The sequence below is a fragment of the Balaenoptera musculus genome, chromosome 10 (genome assembly GCF_009873245.2).
Source record: "Balaenoptera musculus isolate JJ_BM4_2016_0621 chromosome 10, mBalMus1.pri.v3, whole genome shotgun sequence".
NCBI lineage: Eukaryota > Metazoa > Chordata > Mammalia > Artiodactyla > Balaenopteridae > Balaenoptera > Balaenoptera musculus.
The window spans coordinates 101,083,353-101,101,887 of NC_045794.1; the positions used below are offsets into that span (position 1 = coordinate 101,083,353).

The following is an 18,535-nucleotide window of genomic DNA, read 5'->3' on the forward strand; positions in this document are numbered from 1 at the left end:
CCACACTGGGAGCTGCTAAGAGGTCATTTGCTGTGCCTCTTTCTCCCTGCAAAGCCCCGGAGGACCTAGGCCATCGGGCACAGGGCACAGTAACTGATTGCCTGTCTCGATGACCCAGGTGGTGGCCGTGTTCTGTGGATTTGAGAGGCAGGTACTTGCCGTGACCTTCCTGCCCCCCGAGCAGAGGTGACCGCGGCGTGGGGCGAGCAGGTGCAGAGCCTGCCAGGAAGCCGCAGGCCGGCGGAGCGGGCTGCGTGCCATGCAGCCTCAGCTCTACCCGGGGACACGTCCAAAGGGCACTCTCCCTTATCTGCTCTGGCTGGAAGCAGGCAGGGCCAGGGTGTCCAGTGATCTGTGCAAAGGCCAGTCCTCTGGCCGGAGGTCACGGTGTTGCCTCACTCCCCAGGGATCTCGTTTAGCTCTTCATTAACAGGAACACTGGTGTTTCTCTACATAAATCTCAGGTATCCTTTAAAAGCAGCTGATAAGTAAAATAATAAGATCTCAGAACATTCTAACTCCCTGGATGTAATGACAGGGAGACTATCATTTAGTCAAAGATCAGTTCCTCCCATTCTGGACACTCCTGGTTGGAAGATAGAATATTTGCAGGACTAAGAGGCTGCTGTCCAGGTGTGTTTTCCTTGCAGCGCTGAGACTGTGACAGGGCAGAGGAGAAGGTGGTCACGGCCCCATTGATAACACAGCCTCTGCCTGGCTATCAGATATTTGTTAGGCTGAACTTTATGGTGAAGGTAGTGTAAGTTAATGACCGCACTTTGGAACCTTTTGTTCATGGTGGAAAACATCTTAAGTAACGCTTACACCTTTATCTTACTTGCCATTTGAAGAAATTCAATTGTGATGCAGGATAAAATAGGATAGAAAAAATGCACAGATTCACAGCCAGATTTACACTAATAGACGATAAAGTCTTCTAAATCTTACGGACGTTCAATGATTCTCTTTTCTTTTTCGTTGTGGGTTACTGTCCACTATGACCATTTGTTTTCAGAATTCCAGGCATGAGAGGTGAATTTCACAAAAATGTGTGAACTGGACCCATTTTTTATTTCTAAAGGAAGCCGAACCATCCCTTCATCTTTGCACTTAAAGCTACTGTTTACTTTCAGCTGGGCTGAGATGTGCAATGTTTGTACTCAAGTCCGTTCCACGCGTTTGCTTTGGCAGCGTGTTCTCACTCGGTCCAAAGAGCCCCGGCTTCTGTGATCGCTGTGAAAGGGCAGCCGCCTCGCGCTGGGCCCTGGCGCTGGCTGGTGGCACGCACCTCCTCGGGTCCTGTCCGCGATGTGAGCCATGGGCTTCCCTGTGACCATTTCAGAAGCTAAATGTCACCTTGTCGGCCTCGTTGGCGAGAAGGGACCCGACAGGGCTCGAGGGTGGACCTGGAGCGGGGCCTGGGGAAGGCAGGGATGGGAGGGGGGTTCAGGCAGGGGGGCTGGGGCCTGGCACAGAGGCGGACAGCACAGGGAGGTCTGGACGAGGCGATGGCCGGTGCCACTGGTCACCCTGGGGGTGGGGGATGGTGACCAGGGCGAGATCGGGGGAGACAACGTCACCAGGGCCCACGTCGAGCTAGGAGAACGGGCACAAGGCTGAGGGTCACAGGAGGTGGTTTCAGAGGCTTGAGCAAGAGCATGAAACCAGCCATCACGGGAAGGACCGCTGTTTTGACTTTGCACCTGTGCACATGTGCTCGGCTGCCCTAACAAGGGGCCACTGACTGGGGCCCCTAAACAACGCATTTATTTCTCACTGTCCTGGAGGCTTGAAGTCCAAGATCAAAGTGTCGGCGGCTTTGGTCTCTCCCGAGGCCGCTCTGCTTGGCTTGCAGGTGGCAGCCTTCCCGCTGGGTCTTCACGTGGTCGTCCCTCTGTGTGTGCACCCCGCCGTCTCTCTTTGTGCGTCCAGATCTCCTCTTCTTATAAGGACACCAGCAGATTGGATTAGGGCCCCCTCTAAGCACCTCATTTTAGTGGAGTCACCTCTTTATTATCTCCAAAGGCAACCACATTCTGAGGTCCTAAGGGTTAGGACTCCCGCAGCGGAATCTGGGGGGACACGGTGCAGCCCGTAACAGTGCCCACGTGGAGAGCATTCTTCTGTGTGTGAGTTGAAACAGCCTAGCGCTGTTGGGGACTGACCCGTTTAGATTTTTTTAACTCTACGATGTATTTGTTATGCAGTCATTCTTTAGGAACACCTACATGACTCCCCCCACGGGTGCAAGGAGAACGTATAGTATTGCCTCCAGCGTGTGTGCCGACTGCCTGCCCGTCCCACTCCCCCCCGGGCTCCCACCTGAACCAGACTGGCCTGCGCATGCCTGGAAGTACCCGCATGCTTCCATCCTGGGGGCTTTCCACTTGCCGCTCCTTTTGCTGGAACATTCTACCCAAAATGTCCGTACAGCTCACTCCCTCATTCCTGCAGGTGTCTGCGCCCCTCTTCTGAGAGGTCCTCCCTGGCCGGTCATGTAGGGCAGTGTGTCCCTCCCCATCCTCCCCCTGCATCACTGTATCCCCATCAGGCTGTCCAGGTCTGTCCCCACCAGAAGGGGCATTCCGGGACAGCGGGGACTTTATGTGTGTCCTCTGCTGTTTTCGTCTAGCTCGGATACAGTGCGTGCTCGACGGTGCATGAGATTCCTGGCCTGCTCGGCTCTGGCTCCTGAGACGTGCTCTTGTTTAGAGATTTTCATTTTCTTGGGAGTTCCCTGGTGGTCCGGTGGTTAGGACTTGGTGCTTTCACTGCAGGGGCCTGGGTTTAATCCCTGCTCGGGGAACTGAGATCTTGCAAGCTGTTCGGCCAAAATAAAAAAAAATAATAAAGATTTTCATTTTCATTAATGAGTTTGTCAAGAGTCAAGCGGAGGTAAGATGGCCAACAATGTTACTTTTTAGATTATGAGTTCAGGTGTGTCTCTGCTGATAAATGATGTTTTTGTTAAAGGAAAACCAGTGTTCTTGTATGTCCACTTCACCCATGACTTCTCTCTCCTCCCAGGAACGTGGAGCCCGGCGGTGGGACCAGCCCTATCCAGTCGAGATGGTGGACACAGAGAGCCCGATTGGTCCCCTCTCCCCACTCGAGGCTGATGATCTGGAAAGTCCACTCTCTGAAGAATTCCTGCAAGAAATGGGAACCATTCAAGAGATTTCTCAGTCCATTGGTGAGGACAGTTCTGGAAGCTTTAGTTTTACAGAATACCAGTATTTAGGAAGTGGTCCAGGTTCAGATGGCTCCGTTATTACAGGTAAGCGTGCTATTTCCTAGAAAGCTTTATCTAGAAATGTTTTTTTCCACAGAGAAAGTTGTTCTCTTTACCTGGAGAAGAAGTCACATCTCTCTGCATTAAAAGCTTTAGATGTGTAAAAGCACGACATGCAGTGCCACTGGGCCTTGAAACTTTTCAGGTGTGTCTCGCATATCATAGTATGCCTTCTTTTTTTGTTTGTTTTTGGATAAACTTTTAATTGAAGTATAATATACACATAAGAGTGCACACACCATAAATGTGTAGCTCATTTGATTTTTTCACATGAAAATGTAATTTTTACACTACAGGGTAATCTCTTGCATGTAATTTATCTGAGCCGCCTGTTGTTTGTAATTTTTCACCATGATAAGTAGCTCTGTAACAGACCTCCTTGTGGACAAATCTTTGAGTGCATCCTGGGTGACTGATTTTTTTTTTAATTTTAATTTTTTGTCCCTGTTGGTTATTTATGTTAAATACGGTTACCTGGCGGGGAGGGATAGTTAGGGAGTTTGGGATTGACATGTACACACTGCTATATTTAAAATAAATAACCAGCGAGTATGCCTTCTTTTTAAAAGCTGTACATAAATCACATAATGCTTAAAATTCAGCAGTCAGCTGCATTTTTTAAATGCTGTGAGTTTATATTTCTTTAAAGCAGAGACTCCTACTGTCATAAAAATCACTCTCTTTTATCTGGAAATGTATATGAACCATCTCCCTACTCCCTTGTAAGCTTTTATATATAGAATGGATGCACAACAAGGTCCTACTGTATAGCACAGAGAACTATATTCGATATCCTATGATAAATCATAATGGAAAAGAATATTTCAAAAAAGAATGTATATATATGTATAACTGAATCACTTTGCTGTATAGCAGAAATTAACATAAAATTGTAAATCAACTATACTTCAATAAAAAAATATTAAAACTGAAAAGATAAATTTCAAGATGGTGACAGTAGGAAAAAAAAACTACATCAGGCATCAGCCAAGGCAGATACAAAGAAATAAAACATGGGGTCTGCTCAGGTAACCTCACTGGGAAAGAGGAAATCATTGCACAGTTCATCTTTCTGAGCAACATTTAAGCCACCCCGGTATAATGTGGTGTAAATTGTACCTTGATTTAAAGGAAGCCCTGTCTGGGGTGGACTTGACTCCACCGTACTTCTTGGCAGAAGTGGGTTTTGGATCAGACAAACTAGACTTTATTTTCAAATTTTTAAAAAATTTATTTATTTTTTTAAATTTATTTATTTTTGGCTGCGTTGGGTCTTCGTTGCTGCACGCAGGCTTTCTCCAGTTGCGGCGAGCAGGGGCTACTCTTCGTTGCGGTGTGCGGGCTTCTCATTGCGGTGGCTTCTCTTGTTGTGGACCACGGGCTCTAAGTGCGCGGGCTTCAGTAGCTGTGGCGCGCGGCCTCAGTAGTTGTGGCTCGCGGGCTCTAGAGCGCAGGCTCAGTAGTTGTGGCTCACGGGCTTAGTTGCTCCGCGGCATGTGGGATCTTCCCGGACCAGGGCTCGAACCCGTGTCCCCTGCATTGGCAGGCAGACTCCCAACCACTGTGCCACCAGAGAAGCCCCCAAATAGACTTTAAAACAAAGACTTTTACAAGAGACAAGGAAGGACGCTACGTAATGATCAAGGGGACAATCCCGCAGCACACACGCACATGTGCACACCTCTCTCTCTGTGGGCAGCGCTTTCACTTCTCTTGTGTAGATAGCAGTGCAGTGGGTCATGCTTTCCTGCTTCTCTGCATGGTTTACAATTTGTTATTAGATACTACGCATTGGGAACTTTGTTGATGATGGAGAATTTTGTATTTACACAAATATTCTTGAGTTTTATTCTGAAATGCAGTTAAGTTACGTGGAAAATGTTGATCCTTTCAGGTCCTGTGGTTAAGCTTTGTTAGACGGAACCAGAGCAGTGTTGATTCTAGAGGTAATTTTGCCCCAGTTCAGAGGCAAAAACCCTTTTGAGTATTTTACCCAGTGCCCCAAGGATTCTGAGATTTTCCACCATGAGTGGTGGTCATGGGACTACCCCCTTAGCCCTCGGTACTGTTCCCTCTAAGCATTTCAGGTTGCTATTGGAGTATCTTTTTTTTTTTTTCTTTTTGGTCGCACCAAGCGGCATGCGGAATCTTAGTTCCCCGACCAGGGATTGAACCCGTGCCCTCGGGCGTGAAAGTGCGGAGTCCTAACTGCTGGACCGCCGGGGAATTCCCTGGAGTATCTTTTCTTTTAGGCTCTCTCAGCTGATAGACCAGAGACATACTAACGCGTGTATGTACACGTCTGTATTTCTGTATATAGCTGTCTGTCTCAATGTCAGGGTAAACGTGAGTTCAAACAGACGTCTGCACCTCTAATCCGCCACCTCATGGACCACTTTAGCCTCCTCCTCTCGCTTTATCGATGAGCTCACACTCCAACAGTGAGAGACCTGGCCCACCGTCCAGCCATCCATTCAGGCACCATCATTAAATGCACAATTAGTTGTTCATTTCCAGTGCGGTGGCATCAGAACTGCTCACCCAAAGCCCTGTGGAAAACAACTTTATCGGCTGAGGACAGTGCCAGGTGCAGTTCTTTGGCCTTTGGCCTCACAGACTCCATTCGTTTCCAAGGTCACTTACACGATTATCTTCAGCGAGGTTTCCTACAAATGTTTCTTACATTTGTGATATAGATTGTATCATCACATTCTGTGTGCCATCCTGGAATCTCTGGACCTCCTCAGTTTTTTTTGTTCATTTGCACACGTTTAAAGTTCACTCTGTACTGTAAAATTCTGTGGATTTTGACAAGTGCATTGTGTCCTGTAGTCACCATTACATTTTCATGTGAATAGTTTCACCACGTCTAAAAAGCCACTGGGCTTCACCTACTCAACCCTGCCTCCCCGACCCCTACTCCAACCGCTGATTTTTTTTTTTACCACTGCTCTATTTCTGCCTTTCCACAAATGTCAGCTATTAAGAATCATATAGTTTGTAGCCTTTGGGGATTGGCCTCACCTATTGAAGCATCTTGGTTGCTTCTGATTTTTGGCAATTAAGAATGATGCCGCTGGGGAATTCCCCCAGCGGTCCAGTGGTTAGGACTCTGCACTTTCACTGCCGAGGACCCGGGTTCAATCCCCGGTCGGGGAACTAAGATCTCACAGGCCACATGCCACAGCCAAAAAAAAGAATAAAGCTGCCAAAGCACTATTTACAGTAGCCAAGACATGGAACCAACCTAAATTTCCATTGACAAAGGAATGGATAAAGAAGACATGGTATATATATATACAATGGAATATTACTCAGTCATTAAAAAGAATGAAATAATGCCATTTGCAGCAACATAGATGGACCTAGAGATTATCATACTAAGTGATGTAAGTCAGAGAAAGACAAGTATCATATGATATCACTCATATGTAAAATCTAAAATACGACACAAATGAACATATCTATGAAACAGAAACAGACTCACAGACATAGAGAACAGACTTGTGGGATGGGGGAGGTAAGGTTTGGGAGTTTGGGATTAGCAGATGCAAACTATTATATATAGAATGGATAAAGAACAAGGTCCTGCTGTATAGCATGGGGAACTATATTCAATATCCTGTGATAAACCATAATGAAAAAGAATATATATATATATATACACATATAACTGAGTCACTTTTCTGTACAGCAGAAATTAAACACAACATTGTAAATCAACTATACTTCGATAAAATTCTTTAAAAAAGAATAAAGCTGCTAAAAACATTCATGTGTAGGTTTTTGTGTGGACATACATTTTCAAATCACTTGTGTAAATAACTAGGAGTGTAATTCCTTTAAGACTGTTTTGCTTCATAAGGAACTGCCAAACTGTCTTCCAAAGTGGCTGCACCATTCTGCATTCCCACCAGCAGTAAATGAGAGTTTCTGTTGCTCTCCATATCCTTATCAGCATTTGGTGTTGTCAGTTTTTTGGATTTTAGCCATTCTAATAGATGTGTAGTGATGTCTCATTTTTTTATTTATTTATTTTTATTTTTAAAAATTTATTTATTTATTATTTATTTTTGGCTGCGTTGGGCCTTCATTGCTGCGTGCAGGCTTTCTCTAGTTGCAGCGAGCGGGGGCTCCTCTTCATTGCGGTGCGCGGGCTTCTCATTGTGGTGGCTTCTCTTGTCGCAGAGCACAGGCTCTAGGCATGTGGACCCAGTAGTTGTGGCTCACGGGCTCTAGAGCGCAGGCTCAGTAGTTGTGGCGCACGGGCTTAGTTGCTCTGCGGCATGTGGGATCTTCCCGGACCAGGGCTTGAACCTGTGTTCCCTGCATTGGCAGGCGGATTCTTAATCTCTGCGCCACCAGGGAAGTCCCTGTCTCCTTGTTTTAATTCACAGTTTCCTAGTGACCAGTGACGGGAAGCATCTTTTCATGTGCTTACTTGCTATCTTCTTCAGCCAGATATCTATTCAGATCTTTTGCTCATTTTTTAATTGAGTTTTTTATTGTATGACTGTTGAGTTGTAAGACTTCTTTGCATATTTTGGATAAAAGTCTACATCAGACGCGTGCTTTGCAAATAGCTTCTTCCAGTTGGTGGCTTCTCTTTTCATTTTCTTAACAGTGTCATTTGCAGAGCAGAAGTTTTTAATTTCAAGAAAGTCCAGCTTCTTTTTTTTTCTTTCATGGATTGTGCTTTTGTGTTGCCCACATGGATTTTTATTCTGTATTCTGATGCCATTTACTGAGTTAACAATTACAAAAGGGCTGGAAGGGAGGACGCAAAGAAAGCAATGAGTTCTGTGTAGGACATGTCGATTTTTGGCAAACTAAGAATAATAAAGCTGCTGCAAGGACCTCTGCTAAGTCCTGAATGGCGGGTTTTCCTCCAATTCCAGGGTTTGTCACTATACTTGTAGTGTATAATTATACCACCCCCTAGATTGTCTAATTGTTGACTATATTGTGCAGTGTTAAATACATTGCACCCTTAAAGCTGTCTGTCCGTTTTATCTTTGTGTCAAAAATCTGAGCATGTCGCAGGAGCAACTAAGCCCGTGTGCCACAACTACTGAGCCCGTGTGCTGCAACTACCAAAGCCCATGTGCCTAGAGCCCGTGCTCCACAACAAGAGAAGCCACCGCAATGAGAAGCCCGCACACCGCAACAAAGAGTAGGCCCCGCTCGCCGCAACTAGAGAAAGCCCACGCGCAGCAACGAAGACCCAACACAGCCAAAAATAAATAAATACATTTATTAAAAAAAAAAAATCTGAACATGTGGCAAGCATATACTTGAGCTCATTGTTGGTGACATTTAAATGTTAATAAAATAGTATACACCCCCCACCAAAAAAAGGAATAAAGCTGCTGTAACCATTTGTGTGAATAAGGCTACTTGCAAAGTGGCCTTTTCTGCAGGGCCATGGTTTAGTCCATTTTGTTTTGTTTTTTATGGATTAAAAAGTGAAGTTGTTTCTTAGTTGGGGAGCCCCTTGGGTGGGAGCTGCGGGGATGCCGGCGACGTGGTCGCTGTGGGAGCACAGAGGGCGTGCAAGGGCCAGGCCAGGGCGGATGCAGCCTGGGAGCCCTGCCCAGCGGCTGATGCCTCCCCGCTCAATGCCTCACCCGTGAACTCAGATCCTCAGAAAGCTGGTTTCGACATCGGATGGCGAGGCTGTGAACATTCGTAAATCTTCCCCTTGTGTTCCTAGACACCCTCTCACCAGCCTCGAGTCCCTCGTCTGTCTCTTACCCTGTGGTTCCTGGCAGCACCGAGGAATCGTCCAGCGTAGCACTGAACATCGAGTGTAGAATCTGTGGGGACAAAGCCTCAGGCTACCATTACGGAGTTCACGCATGTGAAGGCTGCAAGGTACCGTGGACCCTGGATGGGGAGAAAGGTGGCCTTTCGGGGACTACGTGTGGTTCCTTTTATTTTATACACAAATGTTTGTCACAACCAAGAAAGGTCTGCTCAAGTTGTAGATCAGAAACTGACCCACGTAACACATTCCTTTCCCTCTTTGGAGAGTCTATGGCATATTGCTGGGCTGTTCTTTGTAAATGACGTAGAGAGTGTCTTCTTTAACAGAAAATAAACCACATGAAAGATGCTCCCTTCATTTGGATGCGAGGTCAGAGAGCTTTTGCCCACTTTCTCTCTCCACCCTCATCCGAAGGTCACGGAGGGCAGTGGTTCTCACGACCATCACAGATGTCAGGATCCTGCAGCACATGCTGGGCGACGACCAGACCCACGGCTGTGTCCTCCCCAGCTTCTCGGGATCCCCCAGCAGTCCCTTCCTGCATGTCGGGGGCCTGTCCACCCGAACCACGAGCACCCTTGTGTGTATCCTTATTCTTGTGCCAGCTCAGCTGGACCTCTAACCATAGGTGACCCAGGGCCCGCAATGCAGGGGGTCAGGCCATGTCCTCCAGCGGAACTATGGAAGGATGACCGGAAAGCAAAGAGGAAAGAGCCCAGTGAAAATATAAACCTTTCACAATTTGCCAACCACATACCTTGAAAAAAACTACTTGCAAAGTGGCCTTTTCTGCAGGGCGATGATTAGTCACCTTTGTTTACTTTTGTTTTTTTATGAGCTAAATAGTAAAGTTGATTCTTTGCTAAAGTAAAGTTTAAGATATTTTTGTTTGTTTGTGTTTTGGTTTTGGTTTTGTTTTGTTTTGGTTGCGCCTTACCATGTGGCACATGTGATCTTAGTTCCCCCACCAGGGATGGAACCCGTGCCCCCTGCAGTGGAAGCGCTAAGTCCTAACCACTGGACCGCCAGGGAAGTCCCTAAGATACTTTTATAAAGCAAGAAAATTATTTACAACCAGCTGGCTTCCTTTTATTATATAATCTTTGTCCTTTAGAGAGTTAATATTCTCTTACAAAAATTCCTAGAACTTTTTAGTCACAAATATGGATCTGTCCTCTGAGAAGAGAAAGTCACATTTGTATAAATCTTAGCAAGGCAGAGTCACTCTTCAGGAGACTGTAATTGTGTCTTCCCAAGCCAGGTGAGGATGTGTTGAAATTACTTTGACTTTGGCCTCATTTTATTGTTTTTCATTTTACATGTAATGAAATTTCAAATTTTCAATTTGCCCCAATTACATCAGACTTTCTAGATGAACTGTTTCTCTACATTTCGTTCATTTAAAAAAAGACAATAAATGAGCAACAGGAAACGTGAATAAAGGAATGACACTGATTCCTCAGTGATCCATATTCTTTAATAAACTGTATATCAATCCTCAGGGTTTCTTTCGGAGAACTATTCGGCTAAAGCTGGCATATGACACATGTGACCGTAGTTGCAAGATTCAGAAAAAGAATCGGAATAAGTGCCAGTATTGTCGTTTTCACAAGTGCCTTTCAGTTGGGATGTCCCATAATGGTAGGTAAGGTTGTCTATCGCATTTTCCCCACCCATGCCTCAGTTTACCCCCCTGATCGGGTCGGAACAGACTGTATTTTGAATGAATGTGCTGCAGCATTTAATACTCGGGTCATTTTGTAACATGATAGCCTAAGAAAAATAAGCCTCAAATAGCAGAGATCCAGTAGAACCCTTGGAAATACTGTTAGAAACTTCAAATGGTACAACTTTGATATAAGATTTTGAAACCCCTTGGAAACCACTGGGATGTCTTAATGTTCATATCATATGTATGAAGCATGTGCCATTTCAAACATTTTACCATATTATGAATTTAATTATCTTCAATCCTACTCTTATTTTTTTTTTTTTTGGCCGTGCTGCTCGGCTTTCAGGATCTTAGTTCCCCGACCAGGGATTGAACCTGGGTCCCCTGCAGTGGAAGCTCGGAGTCCTAACCACTGGACCACCAGGGAAGTCCCCATACTCTTATTTTAGAACTTGCCAATTACTATAGGAAAGTGAATTTAAAATAATGTGTTCATAAGGGTTGCATGTCTACCTTCTGGAAAAAGAAAACAGTATTATGTTAACTCCTTCTAAGGCTCACTTTCATCTCCTTAACCGAAAGGATCAATTATGTACCTAACGACATGAAGTGACCTTAAGCCCATCCTACTGATAAAGTGAGTCATGGTGCTACCTTTGATTTTAAGCTTTTTTAAAAGTCCAGGATATATGGAGTTTGAGTTTTATTTTCATCTCTCCAAGGGAGAAAGCTGTATAGTGCCGAGAAGTGGATTTTAACGTACCCATGAATGTTTGCTCATAGTTTAACCCGTGGTGTGACCCTTTCGTCCAGCTGTTAGTCCTTGTTCCATGTTTTGTTGTTCATTTCTCTGTGTTTTCCGTTATTCCGTTTCTCCCCTCCGACCCCCAGCAATTCGTTTCGGACGAATGCCAAGATCTGAAAAAGCAAAATTGAAAGCAGAAATCCTTACATGTGAACACGACCTAGAAAATTCCGAAACCGCAGATCTCAAATCTCTCGCCAAGAGGATTTACGAGGCCTACTTGAAGAACTTCAACATGAACAAGGTCAAGGCCCGGGTCATCCTCGCAGGAAAGGCCAGCAACAATCCGGTAGGTGGCTTTGCTGCTGTTTATTATAGTCTGAAGCACTCCTTTGGCAACACGTCAGCTAGAGTCGAGGAGGAGGATTGAGGAAATACGTCCTAAATGTTGAGAAAGTCATATTTATCCCCAACGCAAATGAGAGACAATGCAATGGAAACATTTCCTTCAGAGACTATAAAACGTAGCCCAACAGCAACTCCCGTCCCATTTGATCCACCTCAAAGCTCCTAGCAACCAAGTTCTTATAATGACTATGTAATTAATGCACTCAAAAAGTCTGGTTAATAGTTTACCAGATTCTAAGGTTGCTTCTTAAGTGATTTTTTTATCCCTATTTTAATGCCAGAAAATGAAACTATTCACTTCCCACTCAAAGTGTGCTCTTGCATCCTTTCCCCTAAAACTGCTCTCTCCTCTCCGACCTTCCCCTTCGTACCCCCTGCCCATCTTCTTTTTCTCCAATGAGAAGGAAATGACATCTTGGGGCTTAGAAAGGGTCCTTTGTTTACAGAAACTTTATTGTCTTTTTGGACGGTTCTGGACCTTCTCGGTAGCAACTAAGATTGCCCCTTGTGGACGCCTACACTTCGCCTCCCCTGCCTGATGCCACCCTCTCCCCACCCCACAGTTAGCTAAGCCTTTGTCTCCATTACAGACCTAATCTCAGAGCTACCTTCAAAGAGGGGCATGGCCCAAGGTTGGCGAATTAAGATGTTTTGCCTTTCTCCTATGAGAGTGGTGGAACAGGTTTGATTTGTACTAATGAGTAGCTTGAAGCCATCTTTATTGGGAATTACAAGCTGGAATTTTTAGTCACAGGAAAATAAAGCATCTCACAAGCTACTTACTTTCATGAACAAACCAAACCTCTTTTTTACTGAGTCTTTTCATTCTTCGGTGAATTCTCCAATTAAATAGGCTGAGGTACTTTAGGAGGGAGGGTTCAAGCAAACTCTTGTTAAATCGGCAAAGCCACACCTATGCTGGGCGGCCCCAGAGGCTCGCAGAAACTCCACCCTAACCCTTTCCAGATCACAAGGGTGAAAGCAAAGCAATCTTTTACCTTTGAATTTCTATCCTGGAAATGATTCGTATAGCCCCAAATTAAAGCAACCCAAATTCTTGATCTCTTGGAATCCTTTTAGATCTTGCTGAGTTCTTCTACATCTCCCTTGGGTTTTCAGAATGCAAAGCAAACTTAAAAGTCATCTTTACTCAGAACCAAACACTCTTGTTTAATATTAACTTGATTTCCATGGAGTATCCTTCTCACACCCCACTGAGATCCACGTGCTCTAAGAAGGAGCCCATCACCCACAGCCATGTTGAAACCTGGACAGCTGAGGACCATCACACAGTTACTCTGGGAGAGGGATCTGTCTTTTGGTCTTAAGGAAATAAATGATAAACCAGTAGTCCAGCACTGGGCTTCACTGGATAGGAAAAACAGAATTCGCGGTACTGCTGAGAGTCGACTGCTTGCTTCTGTCCGCCTCCAAACCAGAGCATCGCGGGTACCAGTTTGAAAGGGAGTGTCCAGGGCCAGCCACTGCCTTTGACGGCACTGTTTGCTCCAAGCTGGGTTCACTTCCCACCCCATTTCCTCTCTGTGTCGAAGCACAGCCCTCCTCCTCCCTCCCCGCCCAGCCCAGAGCGCCCCAGAGCTTGGGGCCTCCAGCTTGGGGCCACAGTCTCTGCTCCATCTGTGCTGGGTCAGAGACAGAGCTGCCGGGAGGGGCGGCATCCTGGAATGGCAGCCCCCTCACACCACACCATGGGGTTTGGCCTGCTGTGCTATATTGAAATATTATACCTATAGCTTGTCAGTAGATTGAAAAACATACTGTTTTATACTGTATCTAGAAGTGTGTAGTAAAACCTACCCAAGAGCTTATTAGATCATTTCATCCAAAGCAATTCTACCAATAAGTCACAATTAAATTTCTCCAAAAAGGTGGCGCTGCCAAACTTTTTCATAGAAAATGCTGTTTCAATGTGTTTTGGAGATGAATTCTTATAAATAACATCATTAACACACATAGAACAGTGTCAGGTGTGAGCGAGGGAAATATATATCAGTTAGGGGAGACTTCTGGTCCTGGCGTGGAGTGATATGGGGGGAAAGTGGGCAGCTTTCTGCCTTGTGCTGTTTAAAAGCTTTACAACGTGCTTCATTGATTTGAAATGACCACCCGTGACATCAGATATATTCATGTTCAAGCTTGAGGATAAAAAGAATATTCCAAAGTTAAATATAAGCTTCTGGATTTTTAAAATAGTCTAATCAAGAATGTTTCTCAATAAAGTCTGGCAAACTTTCAAGGGTGTTACTCTATAATATCTCTTTGGCTGTAATAGACATGATTTTTTAAATGTTAGCACTTGTTTTGAATTCAGATCATTTCTAATTTTGCCTGTTAATGAGGCCTGCCTTTTAAAATCCAGGCGATAATTTTATAAAACTGAAATGAAATATTTATTACCATTGAAGTCTCTGTTTATGAGAGAATGTTACACATAAAAATAGTTCAGGGCCAGCGTCCTGGGCGTGTGTCCAGTTTCACAACGCCCCTGCTTAGAGGGCCTTGTGCTGATGTTTAATGCTCTGCTGCTGTCTTGAAATTCGTAAGCACTTTCGAATAAGGGACCCCACATTGTCATTTTGCACTGGGCCCTGCAAATTATACAGCCAGTCTGTGCTAGTCCAAGAGATGTCCTACCAAATAACAACAACAGTATAATAATAATAATAAGCGTTCTGCAATCAAACACTGGGAACCACTGTTTATGCTAATCCCATTCTTAAAGATCCACGGTGTACACTCATGTTAAAGACTCTGGTAGGCTCTAACTTAATTTAACTCAGTGTTTCTCGAGGGTTTTTTTTGACAACAGGATTCTTTTTTTTTTTTTTTTTTTTTATGTAACACCTTTATTTCTGCTGAATGTACTTTTGAAAAGCCAGTGATTTGAATAAAGTCAAGGTGGCCTTATAATATTTTCTGGAATTGAGGGAGTACTGCCATCTATCCTTTAAAAACATTTTTCTGGTCCATCCTATAAACGTTAATACTTTAAATCTGAGCTCCAACTTCCTGTGAAGCAGAACTGCCCCCAAACTTTCTCAAAACAGTGGTAAATCTGGCCTGCTTTTAATTAATTAATTTATTTATTTATTTATTTATTTATTTTTGGCTGTGTTGGGTCTTGTTGCTGCGCACGGGCTTTCTCTAGTTGCGGCGAGCAGGGGCTACTCTTCGTTGCGGTGCGCGGGCTTCTCATTGCAGTGGCTTCTCTTGTTGAGGAGCACGGGCTCTAGGTGCGCAGGCTTCAGTAGTTGTGGCTCGTGGGCTCTAGAGTGCAGGCTCAGCAGTTGTGGCACATGGGCTTAGTTGTTCTGCAGCATGTGGGATCTTCCTAGACCAGGGCTTGAACCCGTGTCCCCTGCATTGGCAGGTGGATTCTTAACCACTGCGCCACCGGGAAGTCCTGGCCTGCTTTTAAAGTCTTTGGAGAGAGAGAGTTTTAGTCTTCCTTCATCAAACTTGAGATTGTTAGAAATTGGGCTTTGAGTTCTGTATTCAGAATGTTTTCAGTCATTCACAGATAATTTTAAAGATATTCCCTTTCCTCAGATGTGAAATCAGATCTTTTTTTTGTCCAACACTATCTTGCAAATTCTAATTCTGTTTAAACATTTCGTAGGCAATGCATCACATTATCCCAACACATCCACCTCTGTGCCCGGTATACCCAGCAGGTACCCAGAAGATGGCTTTGTGCTGTGATTCCTCCTGATGCTCTTGTGAGCCCAGAAATAGGACACACGTCGTGCCGTGGGCACAGAGGCACTGTCAGTGATGTGTTTTGCCCACAGGCAGAGTGATTCTTAAAATCACTGGGCTTCTTATACACTCAGTGTTTATCCAGTGGGGATTGAAAATAATGCCTCAGCCCACTTCATTATTGGTCTGTAGAACACATTATGAATCAGAGAGATCCCTCAGAGACTGCCATTTCTTCTGCTCTGCACACAGAGCTGGCATAAATTTTGGCCAGCAGCGGTATCTGTGCCCATTCTTCTAAGCCCCACCAGATACATCATCGCTTCTGAGCATGTTGGCTTCAAATAACATGGCCAACCATCTCTTCTTTCCTCTGCTAGATCTTTATAAAGTGGCAGGAACGGTGGGTTTAGATGCAAGTGGTAAGGCCACATTTAGGGAGCTGCCATGGGGATTTGGTATTTGTCTCAGAACATGGAGCAGTGGTGGGAAGATTTCAGTCTCCTGTACCGGGAAACGAGGGTCCTTCAAGGCTTTCCGGTTTATCCCCCAAGAGCAAGGGTTTAACAGTGCTTGTTTGTTTACTTCCACACAAATGCCAACTTTCTGACTTGTATTTATTTACATGCCAAATTTATTCATTCAACAGTCAGTGTTGGATAATGATGATTATCTCCAAAGTTCATAAAATGGAAAAATTAAGAATTATTGTAGGGGCTTCTCTGGTGGCGCAGTGGTTAGGAGTCTGCCTGCCAATGCAGGGGACACAGGTTTGAGCCCTGGTCTGGGAAGATCCCACATGCCGCGGAGCAGCTGAGCCTGTGAGCCACAACTACTGAGCCTGCACGTCTGGAGCCTGTGCTCCACAACAAGAGAGGCTGCGGCAGTGAGAGGCCCGCGCACCGCGATGAAGAGTGGCCCCCACTTGCCGCAACTGGAGAAAGCCCTTGCACAGAAATGAAGACCCAACACAGCCAAAAATAAATAAATTAATTAATTAATTAATTTTTTAAAAAAAGAATTATTGTAATTACTGGCTGTTGCAATAGTATTTGGGAATTCAGAGAATATTATAAAATATTTGAAGTGCTTTGCTAATATTCTCTTTCTCGTTAGCTTTATTGCCAAAATCAGTACTTCACTTTTTTTCTTTGGCCATGCTGCACGGCATACGGGATCTTAGTTCCCCGACCAGGGATCGAAACTGTGCCCCCTACAGTGGAAGCACGGAGTCCTAACCACTGGACCAGCAGGGAATTCCCAGAACTTCACTTTCTTAGCAATGAAATCCCCACCAGTTTTAGGCGACGATGATTATTATCTTACTGATTTATATTGTCCTCTCTTAAATGTCGTCTTGTCCCCAACTAGTTTTGAGGTTGTTTAAGGATGAGGACTTTTTGTACATGATTTGATTCTCGACAGGTGACTGGAGTACTGCAGCTACTCATCAGTTTCTTTTTTTTTTTTTTTTTTTCTTTCGCCGCCCAGAGCTGAAGCTCTGAGGGTTTTTTTGTTTGTTTTGTTTTTTTAAATTTATTTATTTTTGGCTGTGTTGGGTCTTCGTTTCTGTGCGAGGGCTTTCTCTAGTTGCGGCGAGCGGGGGCCACTCTTCATCGCGGTGCGCGGGCCTCTCACTATCGCGGCCTCTCTTGTTGCGGAGCACAGGCTCCAGACGTGCAGGCTCAGTAGTTGTGGCGCATGGGCTTAGTTGCTCCGCGGCATGTGGGATCTTCCCAGACCAGGGCTCGAACCCATGTCCCCTGCATTGGCAGGCAGACTCTCAACCACTGCGCCACCAGGGAAGCCCCAGTTTCTTGATAATTAAGAAGACAGCTTGTCACCAACTACCCGACTTATTCCGTTGTTTTTCTTTTCAGCCTTTTGTCATACACGACATGGAGACGTTGTGTATGGCCGAGAAGACTCTCGTGGCCAAGCTGGTGGCCAACGGCATCCAGAACAAGGAGGCAGAGGTCCGCATCTTCCACTGTTGCCAGTGTACGTCTGTGGAGACGGTCACGGAGCTCACAGAATTCGCCAAGTCCATCCCGGGGTTCGCAAACTTGGACTTGAACGACCAAGTCACTTTGCTGAAATATGGAGTTTACGAGGCCATATTTGCAATGCTGTCTTCTGTGATGAATAAAGACGGGATGCTGGTAGCATATGGAAATGGTTTTATAACTCGTGAATTCCTAAAAAGCCTAAGAAAACCATTTTGTGATATCATGGAGCCCAAGTTCGATTTTGCAATGAAGTTTAATGCACTGGAGCTGGATGACAGTGATATTTCCCTTTTTGTGGCTGCTATAATTTGCTGTGGAGGTAAGCTACTGATTTCACCTGCTGGTGCTGTGGCACTCACAGCCTCCTACCTAGAGAATTTGGCGGTGGTGAATCCGACGTGAGTGGGGTGGAGCCAACACTGTAGGGGAGAAGGGTGTCCGAGCCCCACATTGCCACTGACCAGAATTCAGTGAGAATGATATCAATATCATATCATACTATAGCATATGTTATTTTTTTGTTTCAGAGCTTTTATTTTTTATTTTTTAAAATTTTTATTTTATATTGGAGTATATAGTTGGTTTACAACGTTGTGTTAGTTTCAGATGTATAGTAAAGTGATTCAGCTATACATATACATATATCTATTCTTTTTCAGATTCTTTTCCCATTTACATTTTTACAGAATACTGAGTAGAGTTCCCTGTGCTATACAGTAGGTCCATGTTGATTATCTATTTTATGTATAGCAGTGTGTATATGTTAATCCCAAACTTCATGTTATTATATATAAACACGTTTGTAAAGTATAAATGTTCTATCTGTAATTACATGAATATATATTTATTTAGAATATAGTGGAAGATTAGGTATCATTAATAATTATAATGTAATTATATCTATTATATCTAATATCTATTA

At 44.5% G+C, this 18,535-nt stretch overlaps 1 protein-coding gene across 11 annotated transcripts in view; it reads left to right on the top strand.

The window, feature by feature from the left end:
- Positions 1–18,535, top strand: part of PPARA (peroxisome proliferator activated receptor alpha) — a 71,099-nt gene that overhangs the window by 49,216 nt on the left and 3,348 nt on the right. For 10 of the 11 annotated variants that reach the window (XM_036865680.1, XM_036865673.1, XM_036865678.1 and 7 more), the window contains exons 3-7: positions 3,028–3,277; positions 9,006–9,166; positions 10,562–10,700; positions 11,623–11,825; positions 17,485–17,932. In XM_036865680.1, the coding sequence (XP_036721575.1) occupies positions 3,070–3,277; positions 9,006–9,166; positions 10,562–10,700; positions 11,623–11,825; positions 17,485–17,932 (1,159 nt within the window). In that variant the 5' untranslated portion in view covers positions 3,028–3,069. The remainder of the gene's footprint in view (positions 1–3,027; positions 3,278–9,005; positions 9,167–10,561; positions 10,701–11,622; positions 11,826–17,484; positions 17,933–18,535) is intronic. The other variant, XM_036865681.1, reaches the window with a different exon arrangement.